General features: G+C 31.0%; 1 protein-coding gene across 1 annotated transcript; it reads right to left on the reverse strand.

The window, feature by feature from the left end:
* Positions 1 to 3,198: 3,198 nt before the first annotated feature.
* Positions 3,199 to 15,669, reverse strand: LOC143076307 (mediator of RNA polymerase II transcription subunit 19-like). Its single transcript, XM_076252033.1, has 6 exons — positions 15,425 to 15,669; positions 9,503 to 9,659; positions 8,672 to 8,771; positions 6,956 to 7,055; positions 5,882 to 6,007; positions 3,199 to 3,654 (listed from the first exon to the last, which is right to left on the reverse strand). The coding sequence occupies exons 1-6, from the start codon at positions 15,627 to 15,629 to the stop codon at positions 3,641 to 3,643; spliced, it is 702 nt and encodes a 233-aa protein (XP_076108148.1). The 5' UTR covers positions 15,630 to 15,669; the 3' UTR covers positions 3,199 to 3,640.
* Between the last annotated feature and the right edge of the window lie 454 nt (positions 15,670 to 16,123).

A 16,123-nucleotide genomic window follows, 5' to 3' on the forward strand; every position in this document is an offset into this window, starting at 1 on the left:
AATGACTTCTTTTAGAGAACCACTGAATGGAATAAAACCAAACATGGCATGAATGTTCCTTATGAGGTGCTGACCAAGTGTTGTTACTTTGTAGCCGATCTGTCATCCAAGATGGCCGCCAGTGGGGGACTTTTGAATGAAATTAAACATGTTCCTTTCCTTATAAATGAGGTTGTGTTAGTCACTTTTAGCCAAATTTTATATTTTTTTATATGATTTCAAAAATCCAAGTAGAATCAGGTGAGCGATACAGGCTCTTGAGAGCCTCTAGTTAAATTTTGTTCTTGAAAATTTTCAAAAAATTTGTAATCTGAAAAAAATATGAACCTCACCTGAACCACCAAACAATTCGACACTCCCTTTTAAATTATTACCCCCAAACTCAATCCTAGGCTGTTCTTTGAAGTGTGGAACCTTGTAGTACAATTTTTGTCTGGAAACTAGAAAAATGCTTGTTTTGGGCACCTTTTTTTGTCCATGATTCCTGCAACCTCAGCCTTTCCTTTGTGATATGGAACCTTGAATGCTTGTTTTTGCACATTTTAGCCTCCGATTCCTTAACTGTTGGTACAATGACCCCTAAAATAAAACCGAACCTTCCTATTATGGTATTGAACCTCCTCGTACAATTTCATAAATCCATGGACTTAAAACTAAAATATTATCCTGAAACCAAATGTGTCTTTGGGTGACGACACAGAGGACGACAACATCACATCATTATATGAAACCAAAATAAGTGTGAGCGGTCATATAAAAAGGTTTACCAATATGTGTTTGTGTTTAAATGTCTGGCAATGTATTCACGTTCTTAGATCTTTAGATACCATATCTGTTTTCTAACCTGTAAATTTAACAATTGTAACATAGTTACTAAGCGTGGATAAACAGGGCAAGTTTGTGACAATTTTCAGCTCAAAGTTCACATCTGCTCTGTATTAACTGTGTATCAATACACTGTATCAATACACTGAATATGACATGATTGTAGAATATTGTACTGAGTTTATAGATCGGAAACAAGTGCCCTACAGAGATTGTAGTGTAGTGTAGTGAGTATACAGAAATGAACAAGAATGTGTCCAAAGTACACGGATGCCCCACTCGCACTATCATTTTGCATGTTCAATGGACATTTTCCATGTTCAATGGACCGTGAAAATGGGTAAAAAATATAATTAGGCATTAAAATTAAAAAGATCATATCATAGGGAACATTTGTACTAAGTTTCAAGTTGATTGGACTTCAACTTCATCAAAAACTACCTTGACCAAAAACTTTAACCTGAAACTCGCACTTTCATTTTCTATGTTCAATGGACCGTGAAATAGGGGTCAAAAGTTTAATTTGTCTTTAAAATTAGAAAGATCATATCATAAGGAACATATGTACTAAGTTTCAAGTTGATTGGACTTCAGCTTCATCAAAAACTACCTTGACCAAAAACTTTAACCTGAGGCGGGACAGACGGACGAACGAAGGGACGAACGGACGGACGAACGGACGGACGCACAGACCAGAAAACATAATGCCCCTCTACTATCGTAGGTGGGGCATAAAAAGTGGTGTATGCAGATTGGACAGGTGATGTATGCATATCAGGAGACACTTTCCCTCTAAAGGCACTGGTCTGATTCCAGGAGCTCATTCCTTCAGTTTTTCTTTGTTTCCTTATTTGATGTTTGAGATTTGAGCAACTGTAAACCCCTGCTGTCTACATTGCAAACCAAAAATGAAACTTCAAAGAAAATTGTTACTCTTCCATGATTCTATTACTTCTACACCATTTGTTGTTGTTTAACTCACTAATACTATCACTCTAGCCAAGTTAGGGAAATAATATCCTTTAACATGATATATGCTTTATGGCCTCATAAATAACTGTATTTTGTTTTAATTTTTTTATTCATGTAGTTTATTTAATCTATTATGTACAAAAAATACACAGCACTTTTTACAAAACAATAATAACAATCAAAATTCTACATAGACTCTTCATATACTTTTATCATAAATACAGATTCAAATATACCAATAACACCTTAATCATAGCCGTTGGTTTTTTTTCGTGTGATGGGCTTTTGTCATGCAATTTTCAAGTTTGCTTAAGTTTGCAGTACATATATTCCATATCTATGTACATTTTGTATGTTCAATATTTTTTAATAATTTGACAACTTTTTTTTAATCCTTTTTAGACCAGCAGCAATTTCAAGCTGGTAAATATTATTTATTGATCATTTCTGTTACTTTTTTTAATTTTTAATAATATTCTTTAATATGTTTTATCAGTATAAAATTTTTTTTCTATAACATGTTTTAAATATTTTATTTAAAATGAATCAGAAAAAATGCAATTACTGAAAATGGTGATCATGAATTTATATAAAATGATGCATATTTAGCATTTACATTAAAGCATGATCCAGTGCTGATGAAAGAAAGCATACAAATTTAACACACAAAACAAAACAACAGGGAAAGTTGGGGAACCATGTTAATTTAAATATCGGGCTATATCTATAATGGATAAAACATGTAAAAGGTAGATTAAAACACTCCATTTCCATCTGCAACTTAAGAAGCCTTCCCTACCTTATACATGTTAAATGTTTGATAGAACTATCTTAAACTCACAGAAAAAAACACTATCTTTTCTATCATTATAATCAACAACAAAAGCAATAAATTAATTGCACAATCAATGACTTTTTTTGCATTCTGCAGGAAACAAGCCAGTGAATAAGTAAGATAAAAATTTGTATAAATACATATCTTGATTCATTATTTTAATATCATTTGCTGTTAAAATATGGATTCCAACAGGATGCAAAATATAATACCTAACGTCATATAAATGTGTCATTGTAATATAACATTTACTGTGAATGAATCTAGAATTTGCAGTTCAAATTTTGAATTACTTCCCTTTGGTAACATATTTGATTTTGTTTTCAAGCATCATCTAGTTGAAAATTAAATCATCTACTTAACCCGACAAACTTAACTTAAACATATACCTATAGATGCTGAAATGCTACTGAAATATACCAATAGTAAGTAATTATAAGAAAATTGGATTTTGTCAACCCACTGTGTCTGCCACCTTGGCTTGATTATATGAAACCAAGTAAAGATTATGACATGGCTTACCAATTTCCAGTTTCAAAATTAATGTCTAATTGGAAATAATATAAAGAGAAAAAAATGATTTCTCCTACAGTGCTGCTTAAAAAAGTATGTGCCACCATAGAAGATAAAATTTTACAAATATTTGTTATTTTAAACATCTATCATATTACACAATTCAAGTAATACGAATTAAAATACAAAAACAACACTTTTAGCTTCAATATTTCCGATATATTTTAAGATACTGGTAAATCTGATGATTTAACATTGAAAGTGATATGAACAAAAAACAACAAGTCAATATCATTAGCAAATCCTTTTCAGTTGTATGGAATGAACAATATACATGATCTGACCTAGGACCTGAAACACGACCAAAGGCCTAGGTCTACCAATAACAAATGGTATGTATGATATATATTATATCAATGACTGTCATTTAGTGTCCATGACGTCAATAGCTGCCTTCTGAATGATAGAACACCATAATTCTCACCACCTTTTACTTCAAGACTGGGAGTCTGTAATAAATAAAAAAACACATCATAAATTAATAGGTGTACTGTAGCGAGTCAGTTATAATGAAAGGGAAGAATAAAAAAAAACATTCTGAATGAGACCTACATCAGGGGTAAAGACAATTATAAATTCTCTTACTGTAAATAACAGTGAGTCTGTACAAATTTAAATGATATAGATAAAATTACATAGATACTCAACCCAAGATCACACATTCAGGTAAATAAGCTAGGATTCTTTTTAAAACAGTCTAAAGGATTGAGAACAAGGTACTTTTTAAAATATTCACGTTTATTATGTATATTAATGATCTTGTTTATCATGTTTATTTTGTTATGCTTTGTCATAATGCTATAAATAGTGTTATGGCAATTAAGATTTGAATTGAATTGAAAAAGTACAATAAATAATCTGTATTCATGAGATTTACATCAAGGGTAAAGACCATGATTAACTCTCTTACTGTAGTTAACAGTAAGTAAGTCAAATACTACAATAACCTGTAAGTGTCTCTGTTTTAAATAAAGATTAGGTTATATATAATGAACAATTCAGAAAGGGTTAATCCTAGCCAATTTTATTACTAAGCCTGCATCTGTTGCTGTCGATAAAAACTATCAGTTATCTTGGTGTAATCAGGGGTGTACAGAATTTTAATACCTGATTACACTAATGCACTAAGATAACATATTTATTTCTTACTAACAATTCTTTACTAATTCTTAAACCAGGATGTAAAATTGAACCAGATGCTCCGCAGTGCATAGCTTTATACGACCGCAGTGGTTGAACCTTGAACGTTTGGGGCAAGTATGGACACAACATTCAAGCTGGATTCAGCTCTAAATTTGGATTGTGATTAAATAGTTGACATAGCATAGGTTTATGACACAGAATGAATGTGGTCTAATGAACTTAAAATATTTTTTTTGCCTTTGAGCAATTCACTATGCTGTTGAATATTAATCCTTATTCCTAAACTGTTGGGACCAAAACTCCCAAAATCAAACCCAACCTTCCTTTTGTGGTCATAAACCTTGTGTCAAAATTTCATAGATTTCTATTTACTTAAACTAAAGTTATAGTGCGAAAACCAAGAAAATGCTTATTTTGGGCCCTTTTTGGCCCTACAAATGTAATTCCTAAAATGTTGGGACCAAAACTCTCAAAATCAATCCCAATTTTCCTTTTGTGGTCATAAACCTTGTATTAAAATTTCATAGATTTCTATACACTTTTACTAAAGTTAGAGTGCGAAAACTTAAAGTATTCGGACGACAACGACGCCAACATGATACCAATATACGACCAAAAAATTTTCAATTTTTGCGGTCATATAAAAATGGTTATAAAAATTTCTAGTGTAACATTTTTTTTAATATTTATTTTGCTGTGCACTGTCAAATATGTTTTTTTTCTTTATTTTGGGGAAATTTGCAAGGTTTTTTTTTCATTTTGTCCCCAAATCTATTTTTTTCACATATTTTTTTTATTATTTTTGCAAATTTTGTTTATCCCTGGGTGTACAAGGGTGGGTGTCATTAACATGATAAAACTATTTGCCAATTTTCAAATCAATATCTCCAATCATGACGGGGGAAAAAAAGCAGTAGAAAACTGATTATTTAAGTGAAACTTTGCATAAAATCATTAAACAAGAACAAAATTCGAACTTGATATATAACTTGTCATAATAAAACAATTCACCAAATATCAAATTATTGTCTTCAAGCATGCCAGACTGATGGACAGACAGACAGACGCAAAGAGTGCAAACCTAAAGTCTCCTTTAACTTCTTTGGTAGGGGACTAATAAAGAGAAACGAAATTCTTGCCAATGAGACAACTAATTACTAATGTAAAGTTAGCCTTAAAAGATGTTCTTGTATTTATTAAAAGATAAAGTTTCAGTAAATTTGTTTAAATCATCCAAAAATATATATTAAAATGTTAAATTCATTACATTTCACATTTTCCAAAGAATTTTAAGCAATGGTTATTTCCCTTTGAACTGTTAACTAGATTTGTTTTATACCAGAAACTTGTTCTAAAGAGATCGATCCAAATCATCAAATAAACCAAATTGCTACGCACTAGAACAGACAGATCTCGAGATGAAATCATACTTTGCAATAGTCCATTAACCTGTCAAATAATTGTAAAACCAGAGTCAAAAGTCATTTGTATCAAAAAGGCCTATTATTTAATATGAAAAATCCAGATATATACCATCATCTTTATCTTTCATTCTTTTTTTCTTCTTTTTGTCTTTCTTTTTCTTTTTATCTTTCTTCTGTTCAGCATCTTGTTTGGCTTTCTTCTTCACTTTATCATCCTTACTTTCAACAGAATTATCTGAAAAATATCAAAGTAAATATGGTACTGTCTACAAAAGAGCTGCAAAGCAGATAGTTTATTTTGTTACATAAGTTCTGGAAAAAGTGTGACAAATATTTTCAAGCTTAGTCATATCAAACAATTTGTTTCATCAAAAAAGGAGTTAGCTTTATGAAAGATCAAAAAGGTTGCACAGGTAACAAATTTTTCATAAAAAACATTTAAATCTAAAGGCGACTATTAATTTTTGGAGCAAATTTAGTTAAGATTCTGTTGGCCTATAGAGATAATTTTAGAAGAACCAAACACAATGTTACAAGACTGGGCTGCAAGGCCTGTGGTTTAGTGTGATGACTGATAATAATTTCATATTTTAGTTACAATAACAATTTTTAAATGTCTTTTTTTTTTGTCATATAACTCTCGAATTGTTATAATACTCGGGTTTGTATGTTCAGGAACGTGCTAATGAGAGTAAACCTGAGCTATTCAGACACATGAAATTTATGTAGTGTTATTTTCATTTTACAAACTCAATGATGTCAAACTTTCCAAAAAATTTAGTTCTACAGATCCTGACAAAATGATTTGGTGGAATAATGGAGGAATGAACTTGTGAAAAAACAAAATAATTACAAAATATATAGCAATTGCCTTTAAGAGTGAATTCTTTTTATAGATTAGACTACATGTACTAGTTTTCCTGTTTGAATGGTTTTACACTTGTCATTTTTTAGGGCCCTCTATAGATTGCTGTTCAGTGTGAGCTAAGATTCTGTGTTGAAGGCTGTACTTTGAACTATGATGGTTTACTTTTACAAATTATGACTTGGATGGAGAGTTGTCTCATTGGCACTCATACCACATCTTCTTATATCTAGTAATAGCATAGATGATAAGAATATGTGGTTAATTGTAAATGATGGAATAATTAATCAGGGTCACCAGATACAAAACTGTTCATACCTTGTGAATCTTGTAAAGCTCCAGATCTCTCTTCCTTCCTCTTCTTTGGTTTATGTTTCTTTTTAGGCATCTGACTCATGAATCTGTATTGTTCTGGTATCTTTAATTTACAGAACAGCAAATGAATTACAGTATGGTACAATAAAATTATTTTTTTTATGGCTGCGATTTTGAAGAATGGACAAAAAATGTGAGATTTATCATTAATCAGGAAACCTGCATACAGATATGTGTATTATATATGATATGTGTATCATATATGACAGATATCAAAATGTGAATTCTTATTATTGTGACAATAAAAATTTGGAAACTGTTGGAATTGAATGGAGAAAATTAATTTTATATACAAAGTACTACTAAACCCAACAGCTAGCATTATTATTAAATGTCAAGCACTGCAAGTTTTCAGTCTAATGCTATTATGAATTTTCAATCTGTCCTCGTTTCAAAACATGTATATTGCCTTTTATGGGTTCTAACACTTTTTTTTTCTTTTGATTTTGGATAAAATTTTGATAAACATCAACTTTCATTCATGTCATTTGTGCTGAAATTAATTATGCATTATACGTGTAGTGGGCATAGTAATCATGGAAATCTATTTCCATGCTGTCAAAATAACAAACTGTAAAAAATAAAGAAATTCTTATATTTATGATTTAGTAATGATTTTTGACTGATGATGATATAAAAACAAGCAAACCACAGTTTGACAGCTATTAAAAAACGTCCAGGAAAGATAAATATAGAGCTCATTGATTGGAAAAAAAAATAATGGTGACAGACTAATCTGCTAATGTTGATTGCATTTCTAAATTATTTGATACATAAAATGAGTATAAACATGATAAAGTTTACAATTCCAAAAGAATGCTATCAATTTTTAAAAAGAAGTTTTTTGTTTGTTTTGCAAACTAAACTAGTAGCAATTTTTCTTATTATACATAGTTAAAACAGAATTACAAAATCTATTGCAAGGTTTTTAATTTATCCAAATAATGTGACAGTATCAAGTTTGCATTAATAAAAACTGAGTAATTATTTCAGTAGTGATTTTCCTTCTTTTTGATGCAATCCCATTTATTAGGATTCTACAATTTTGCCCTTTATGCTAGTGGTCATTCACAATACAAAATGCATCTATTTATTTCTAAATTTACATTCTAATATGACTTTCTTCTTATACATTTTTGTACTTTGGAAATGAAACCATGTTTTAATTTGAATAAAACATGGGCTGCATGTGGGTTGATGTAACAATTGAAATTGCACGGTCAGTTATATTTTAAATAACACCGGAGATCTATTTGGACATGTGTATTGTTGTTACTCACTAGGAAGTATATGAATAAAATTATTTTAAAAGTAGGTTTACATGGATCTGTTCACATTAATTTTTTTATTGTGAAACGTTTGATTTTTCATAAAGTTTTGGCTTCATCAAATCAAAATTGATGCTTTAAGATGGTGTTTTTAACATGTCCAAGGTCCACTCTGGTTTACGCAAATTTTTAATTATCGTTTTAAAATAGAAATTTTTGTTTTAAGCCATAGTCTATGTTATTTCTAACATGGGTAGGCATAATATTTGTCAATAATTTACACCTCATTTACACTGGATATAAACATATTGACAAATACAATGCCTGACATGTTAAAATGAGCAATAAGCATGGGGTGAAAGAATTATATCTCAAGTATACATGTACTTACAGGTCCTGGATGAAGTCTGAATCCTGATAGAGCACCACCAGACAGAGGCTGTAAATCTTTATTAGCTTTAGGTGGATTCTCAGCTACTGATCTTAGAGAGCTAAAAGAAGAAAAAAAGAATTTAAGTAACAGCTATTACACCAACAGTTATCAATATAAATATTGTATATTTCAAGCAATCCAAAGCATGCACAATTTGAAAACCCAGCTAATTATGTGTTAATTTGTTTAATGAACTATAATTTAACAACTAAAACTACAATCAGAGCTCAGACATAAATAAGTTTGTTTTTGTTTCATTCTGACTTTTGAGTTAAGTTGAATGTTAGATCATTTACTGTATTTCCTCTAAATGCTTTAACAAGTGAAAAAAGTTTTTTTCCAGAATTTCATGTGGCGAAAAAGAGGGTACAGACTTTACTAGGCTGATTACAGTAAATGCTTTGATTGGATTGTCAATGATTATATACTAGGCTGATTACAGTAAATGCTTTGATTGGATTGTCAATGATTATATATACTGTAAACAAAGTAATTTTGCGATTTTTTTGCTAGTCATGTTAGCAGAAAAAATATATATATGTGAATATAAATAGTCTTGAATAAATGTAAAACTTTGATCTTTCTTACTATATCAAGTGAATGTCAAAAACAAAGTTAAATAGCCAAAAGTGGTTATGAGGATGAAGACTATTGCGACATAAAGTATCTGCAAATTATATAAGTTTGTTTACAATGATCCTGCTCTTATTGATTATCCTGTATGTCAGATCAGGGCAGCTAACCAACTTTTATCATTAAATGCCTTGATAGGACTGTACATGTACAAACCTACTATCCTGTATGCCTGGTGAATCAATATACCCTGGAAGGTGTGGTAGAAAGGAACTTAATTCTTCTTTTCCTTCCTTCTTACAGAACCTACTGTAGGCATGCTCTAATCCATAATGAATCATAAGATTATTACTGCCAGTCATTTCTGATGCCTCTGGAATAAAAAAATAAAAGTGAAATTGGTTTAAAAAATCCTCAATTTCGATATTTTAGTTTGATTTTTTTTTTATAAATTCAGTGTTCTAATGTAAACTGTTAAATTGACTGGTAAACCATTTGAATTGTTCAACATCAGACTCTTTATATGAGCAAAATTAGGAGCATGTAATTTAGTGTTTGACGTTTTCCTATATGTTTGTTTATAAATTACTTATATCAGTTATTCCTCAGACTGGTCATACCCATGCAGAAATGTCTTCTAACGAATTATAGTTATCCCGTACCATTGTTAACTTGTACCAACGTCAACTTGTACCACTGCTAACAGGTACCAACTTATTAAAATGTATTCAAATGGTGTTTAATGATGAATATATAAATGTATACTGTAATTTCACTCAATACCTCTTAAGTCTGTAAAATGTACATAATTTGAAAGTACAATGACCAATTTGTAGCTAGTTTAAACATATTTATTTATAGTGGACTGGGAAACAAGTTTTGCAACTTATATTAATCCCTTTCCACTTTGAGGGTGCGAGTGCTACCTTGTAGCGGCATTAGGCGTCTCTTTTTCGAAATCTACAAGGGTGTCTTTAACCATGTTAACGTGCAAGAGATATGGCTCTCTCTTAACACAGGTCAGCCAATTATCGTCCCCTTCCGACAATTTGTAGCTAATGTTTCTTGTGTATTGGATAGACAATACCGTGGCAGATTTGCTTTGTTGTCTCCCTTGAATAGACTATTTTTTAAACTTTTACTGATAACTATTGGATTTAATTTTTAATCATTCCAAATCAGTAATATTGAATAGATTTGGGTACTTTTCTATCTATTAGTTAATAATTCACTGATAATCACACAATCAAAGGAATGTTATATTAATTTGCAGTGTAATTAAGAAATTACATTTACATGTACATGATGTATGTTAGTGTCTAAGTTTGGTTTAAATTTCAAAGATATTTTAATTTTTTGTATGAAGCTTAAAAAACAACATGTTTTTGTCTAAGTTTTCATTAAAATCCAGTATTAAATTCAAGTAATTCAACCTTATTTTTATTAAGTTTACAAAAAAAAACATAAAACATTTGTATTTTTGAATATATTTTTAATGGTAGGAGTTTGCAGTGGTATGAGTTCTGAATGGTACGACTTCCCAGAGGTAGGAGTTTACGTTGATATGGGTTAACCTTTTTCAGTCAGGGATATAACTCTATAGGGTTATTACAGGAAAATAACATACATTTGTTATTGTAGACTAAAAATTCAAAGAACTGTGATAGCATACGTATGTCACATGTTTCAAAGGGACAATATACATCATTACTTTAGTTTCGTTAAAATTTGTAAAAGTTCTATTGATATTACTTTTGTCTATATGTATACTTAACTATTGAAAGATATAACAGTTCTTAGTTTGCCATTTTGCATAATACAATGTACACCTATATCATGTATATGTTATCACAGAAAAAATATGCCTGAGAGAACTAAAGGGTGTTATCACAGCTTCTCTATATCACTTCAAAGGATTTGCTCAGATATAGATCATGTAGATCATGCTTTATTACATTTACAATGTATTTTAATTTATTGTAAGAAATAATGACCAGAGCATGTAATGAGGTTCTGCGTAAGTTTCTCAGTAATTCCCAAGTGTCTTATATAATAAATTAAGTTACATTCCTATAATAACTAACAGCTAAGTTTATCCTTTAATAGCCTCGTCTCATTGATTTACCATGGTTAATCAAACATGTATTATTGCGAACCCTATGATAGTTTTCCATAGATTCACCTGCAAGTTACCTGTCGATTTAAACTTTTGGCAGTTCTATTGTCCCATCTAACAAATACAACAGGTATTGTTCTCTGTGAAGTTTGTTCACTCAGACCTTTAAATTTCTTCTAGGAGAAATATATCACTCATTGATTAATTTACCTGACCAAAAAATTATCTTTTTTTTTTATTGAAATACTTCTATAAACTCACATAAACTGTATGCAATATTGTATTTATTCTATATATCATTAATCAGTCAGGGGACTTACTTAAATAAGTGATTTTCTAAATCACTGATTTAAGTAACATTATTTCCATAAAGGTTGGAAGTTAGAGTTGTCTTTCTTTAATAATCACCTATTTAAGTAGTACAAATTAATCACTAGAAGAAGTGATTTAATTTTATTGTAGCTTTAAATATAGAATACTAATGATCCAGGGACTAATTATGTTTCTAAACTTATCAGAACCAACATCTGTGTTGTCTAGGATGACCAGGTCATTTCAGGTGATGACCTTGTACTGAATCTAGGATAATGACATAAAAATCACTTGTTTAAGTATCAGACCTCAATTTCCTTCCCAAAAATCACTTCTTTAAGTATCATTCTTTTAATAATCCCTACTAATTTCAACACCCCCGAACAGTGAGATTTTTATCGCGAACAGTAGAATTTTATTACATAATCTGAAAGATGAAACCTTGAACTTCACAGGAAAAATACTCCCACTGCTGGGAAAAATCTTTTAAGAAAGTATCAGTTCATTATGTAAAGCCATTATTATAGCATTTTTTCAACTAAAATAGAATTTTCAGCTAAATGATAGCATCAACATGATCAAAGGCAGAAACCTTTCTACTTAAAAGAAGCAAAAAGTTTGGTTTTTTTAAATTTTACAGTGTTTTCCATTCGGCATTTAAGCCGGGTGTGCCGACCACCTTCTTTTGAAAGCCGACCACCTTTCGATTTTAGGAGGTGGTCGGCTTTTTTTTCAAAATCCGGATTTTTTTTTGGTTCCGTACCGTTAAAATTTGAATACTAATCCCGCCTTGTTTTCATTGACAAAGATGGCGTCCAATCGTCAAATTTCAATGTTTTCATTAATCAATCGGGGGGAAAAGAAAGCAAGATGACAATGATGATAAAGAAAATACTAGACCAAATATTAGTTAAATAAAATTTATAGTAATGTTGAATTGAACAAAAATCAACCAAACAACGGAAAAGACACGCAAGTGAAGACAAAGTATGAGCAAGACTTCAAATGACTTATAGTCACAGAGGAAGGATACTACTGTTCTGTGTGCCAAAAATACGACACAAAAGCAAAAAACAGAACAGAAACCTGGATCGAAAGGCCTTAAATCCATACTGATGCATAAAATTGTAAATGAAAGAAGAGATAAAAGATATAAATTTTTGAAAAAATAAAATCAAAGAATATTTATGTTTGTTCAACTCCATAAAATGTGAATATTATACTAATCTTTATTTCTGTGACCCCCACGTGCACCCACAGTAAATTAAAAAAGGTTGCAAATTATTTTTTTTAAAACACCCACCTTACCTTAGTGAAAAAAGAAAAACACTGTTTTACTAATTAAAAGATATTATTTAAACCTATGTCAATGTATGTGTTTAAAATTTGGAAAAAAATACATAATTCCAATTTGTGACAAAACCACGATTTTGCTACTCGAATAAGTGATTTAAAAATCACCTATTTCAGTAAGTCCCCTGACTGTTAATATATTTTCAATCTGTTCAATATAAAATCTGGTTTAATAATAACAAGTTTATTTCAGACACATTTTTTAGTATTTTCCAATGAATTTGCATGTTTTTTGTTGTTGTTCATTTATAGACTCATGTTTATCATGTTTATGAAGACCTTAATTTAAAAATAATAATATTCAAATTTTCATTTATCAAACACACAAAAATATTGAATATTTGATCAAAAATCAACTTTTAATTTTTGAATCAGTATTAAATATTGAACACATTAAAAACGAGTTATTGGTATTGAATAAATACAACACCACATGCAGTTTTGTGAGTCCTTACTTAGTATTGGTATAAGTATTTTTCCATCATTGACAGTTCAATTTTTTGTTCAGGTAAATTAATCAATGAGTGATATATTTCTCCTAGAAGAAATTTAAAGGTCTGAGTGAACAAACTACACAGAGAACAATACCTGTTGTATTTGTTAAATGGGACAATAGAACTGCCAAAAGTTTAAATCGACAGGTAACTTGCAGGTGAATCTATGGAAAACTATCATAGGGTTCGCAATAATTTACTTAAGAAATTAGTTATCAAGGCTATGCATTTAGCATGTTTAGAAAAAAATCAGTTTCTGCGCAAAGTCTCAAGAGTTCCCTAGACAATGCTAGAGCCCAATATAAATGAAATAATTTTACAAATAACAAACAAATGTTATTACAGATTAAGAAACTCTGTAATAACACACACAAGTTATTTTCTGTAATAACCCTATAAAGTTATATCTCTGACTGTTTTTGGTACAAGTTAATGTGGTAGGAGCAGGGGTGTGGAAATATTTGTTGTGAGCACTTGTCCCCGGGCAAGTTTAACCTAAAGTTTTACTTGTCCGGAAAAAATTTACTTGCCCTGATGATCCCAATAAATATTGAAGTATTTCTTGTTACCTAATATATGATTCTTACTTAGCACTGTTGTGCATCACAAACAAATGAAATATATTTGTTTATATGTGTAAAAAATTAGGAAAGTAGGAAATAGGTTGACATCAATGGGACAGAAACCTAACAGCAAACCAACCAATGAAATGACAAGTAAAGAACCCTGAATTTTGCAGCAGTTTTTGAATAAAATATGTAGCCAGTAGGTACGTATACTAAATCTGAGGACAGTGATTGGAGAAATATAAACCAAATAATAGATAAACTATTGGTTTTGTGGTGTTTCTCTGAACTGACACACTTGTTTTTTTTCTTGATTATTTATTATTGTCTTGATGGGCAATTAATGCATCCCTTTTATTTTCCACTTTGACAACAAATAATGTTGTCAATGACCTTTCATCTATAAATAAGACAAAAACTTAAATTATTTATTTTCCTAATTTCCATAGATAGCCAGGGTCAATCTGATATTCACGATGTCTGAAATTCTCGCTTCCGCTTTTTTTTTTTAAAATACTCTGTGTCCTCCATTTGCATTTAAGGTTTTCTACTCGACTCATGACTCTTTTTGTCTTGCTTGTCCACATTTTTATTAAGGATTTATTAATCTGAATCTCGATACAAAATTTAAAGAAATGACACTTCTGTTAAATGATGGATAAAACCTAATCGACGAAACTGGGTCAACGGACAAAGCCAATGCAATGTTACGCGACTCGGGTTCGCATACTTAATTTTATTTATTTTGGTAATCGATCTATTTCCGGTATCATGTAATATCTATCGTCATGGACAATTGATGTTTTTACTTGCTGACATTGGTTTCTTTTACATAAATTAAACATCTTTATATGTTTTGAAATTAATTTTATGTTTTTGTTGGATTTGAACTTTGTCTTGTATATTTTTTTACTTGTCCACGGGCAACCAAGACAAAAATAATTACTTGTCCGGATGTTCAAATGTATGAGTCGTGCGAGTTTGCCATAGCATTTCAACACCCTGAGGAGTTTTTCGGTGGTACAAGTTAACTTGCTTCCTTTATCCCTTCTGACCTGGTGCTGATTTCTCCGGGCAATGCAGGACGTGACAGCCATACTGCCAGAACGTCCATAGGATGTATCGGCCATACCCCAAAAAGACGAAACGGCCATAGTTTGTAAAGACGTATCGTCCACATTTTTTTTATGTCAGGACAGTAAACGCTTCTCCTTAATTATACAGGACAACATGACTTATAGTCAATGTATATTTGAACGAAATATTATTTCAAATTACATAAATAATAATGGCTAACCATTGCTATGTGTGTTGTGTGTCCCGGTTCCCGTGTCTTTGACGAGATAAAATGGACCTGAATGTATTACTGACGGAACTCTCCCTAAGCTTATTGTTGTCTTCAGAGTTCCAGTTGAATCTCCTCTGGGGTATGCAGGTGATCTTGATCCCCGGGGACTGGATTTAGGGGACACTTGCTCTGGTCTTCGAATTGCCTCATTCATTGTCCACCATGTTTGATCCGTTCAATGCAATCTACCTTTTGATTGGTCAGAAAAACTGTGTCTAATTCATGTGATTAACGGAGACGCACATGTCATCAAATATACGGAAAATATAGTTAACGCAGACTTTTATTTAATTTTTTTTTAGATAAGACAACAAGTAAAAGCTGTAAGCCCTCTCCATAAAACAAATACAATGTTTTACATTAAAAAACACACATGCACATACATAATGATAACACATACTTTTTTCTTCAAAAACCACCTGTAGATGACTGGAAGGATAAGGGGGCAGGACCTTTTCGGGACGTCGGGATCTGGTGTTTTTCTTCAAAATCTTAATCGGGACCTCGGGACTTCATGTTTTTAAGCCCGGGATTAAGGGACAAGGACCCCTCCGACGACCCCCTCAAGGATACATCAAATAGCTAGGCACAGTAACTCAGGAAACATATTACATGTAATATGTTGCAGAGGCGGATTTAGGGGGACAG

This window comes from Mytilus galloprovincialis, chromosome 5 (assembly GCF_965363235.1).
Source record: "Mytilus galloprovincialis chromosome 5, xbMytGall1.hap1.1, whole genome shotgun sequence".
NCBI lineage: Eukaryota > Metazoa > Mollusca > Bivalvia > Mytilida > Mytilidae > Mytilus > Mytilus galloprovincialis.

Bases quoted from the DNA above. Each gene is read 5' to 3' on its own strand.
- LOC143076307 (XM_076252033.1), bottom strand. From the start codon at position 15,629: ATGAATGAGGCAATTCGAAGACCAGAGCAAGTGTCCCCTAAATCCAGT. The intron at 9,660-15,424 runs GTTAGCCATTAT...TTTTTATTCCAG, and splicing joins ACACAACACACATAGCAATG to AGGCATCAGAAATGACTGGC. The intron at 8,772-9,502 runs GTTTGTACATGT...TTCTTCTTTTAG, and splicing joins CCAGGCATACAGGATAGTAG to CTCTCTAAGATCAGTAGCTG.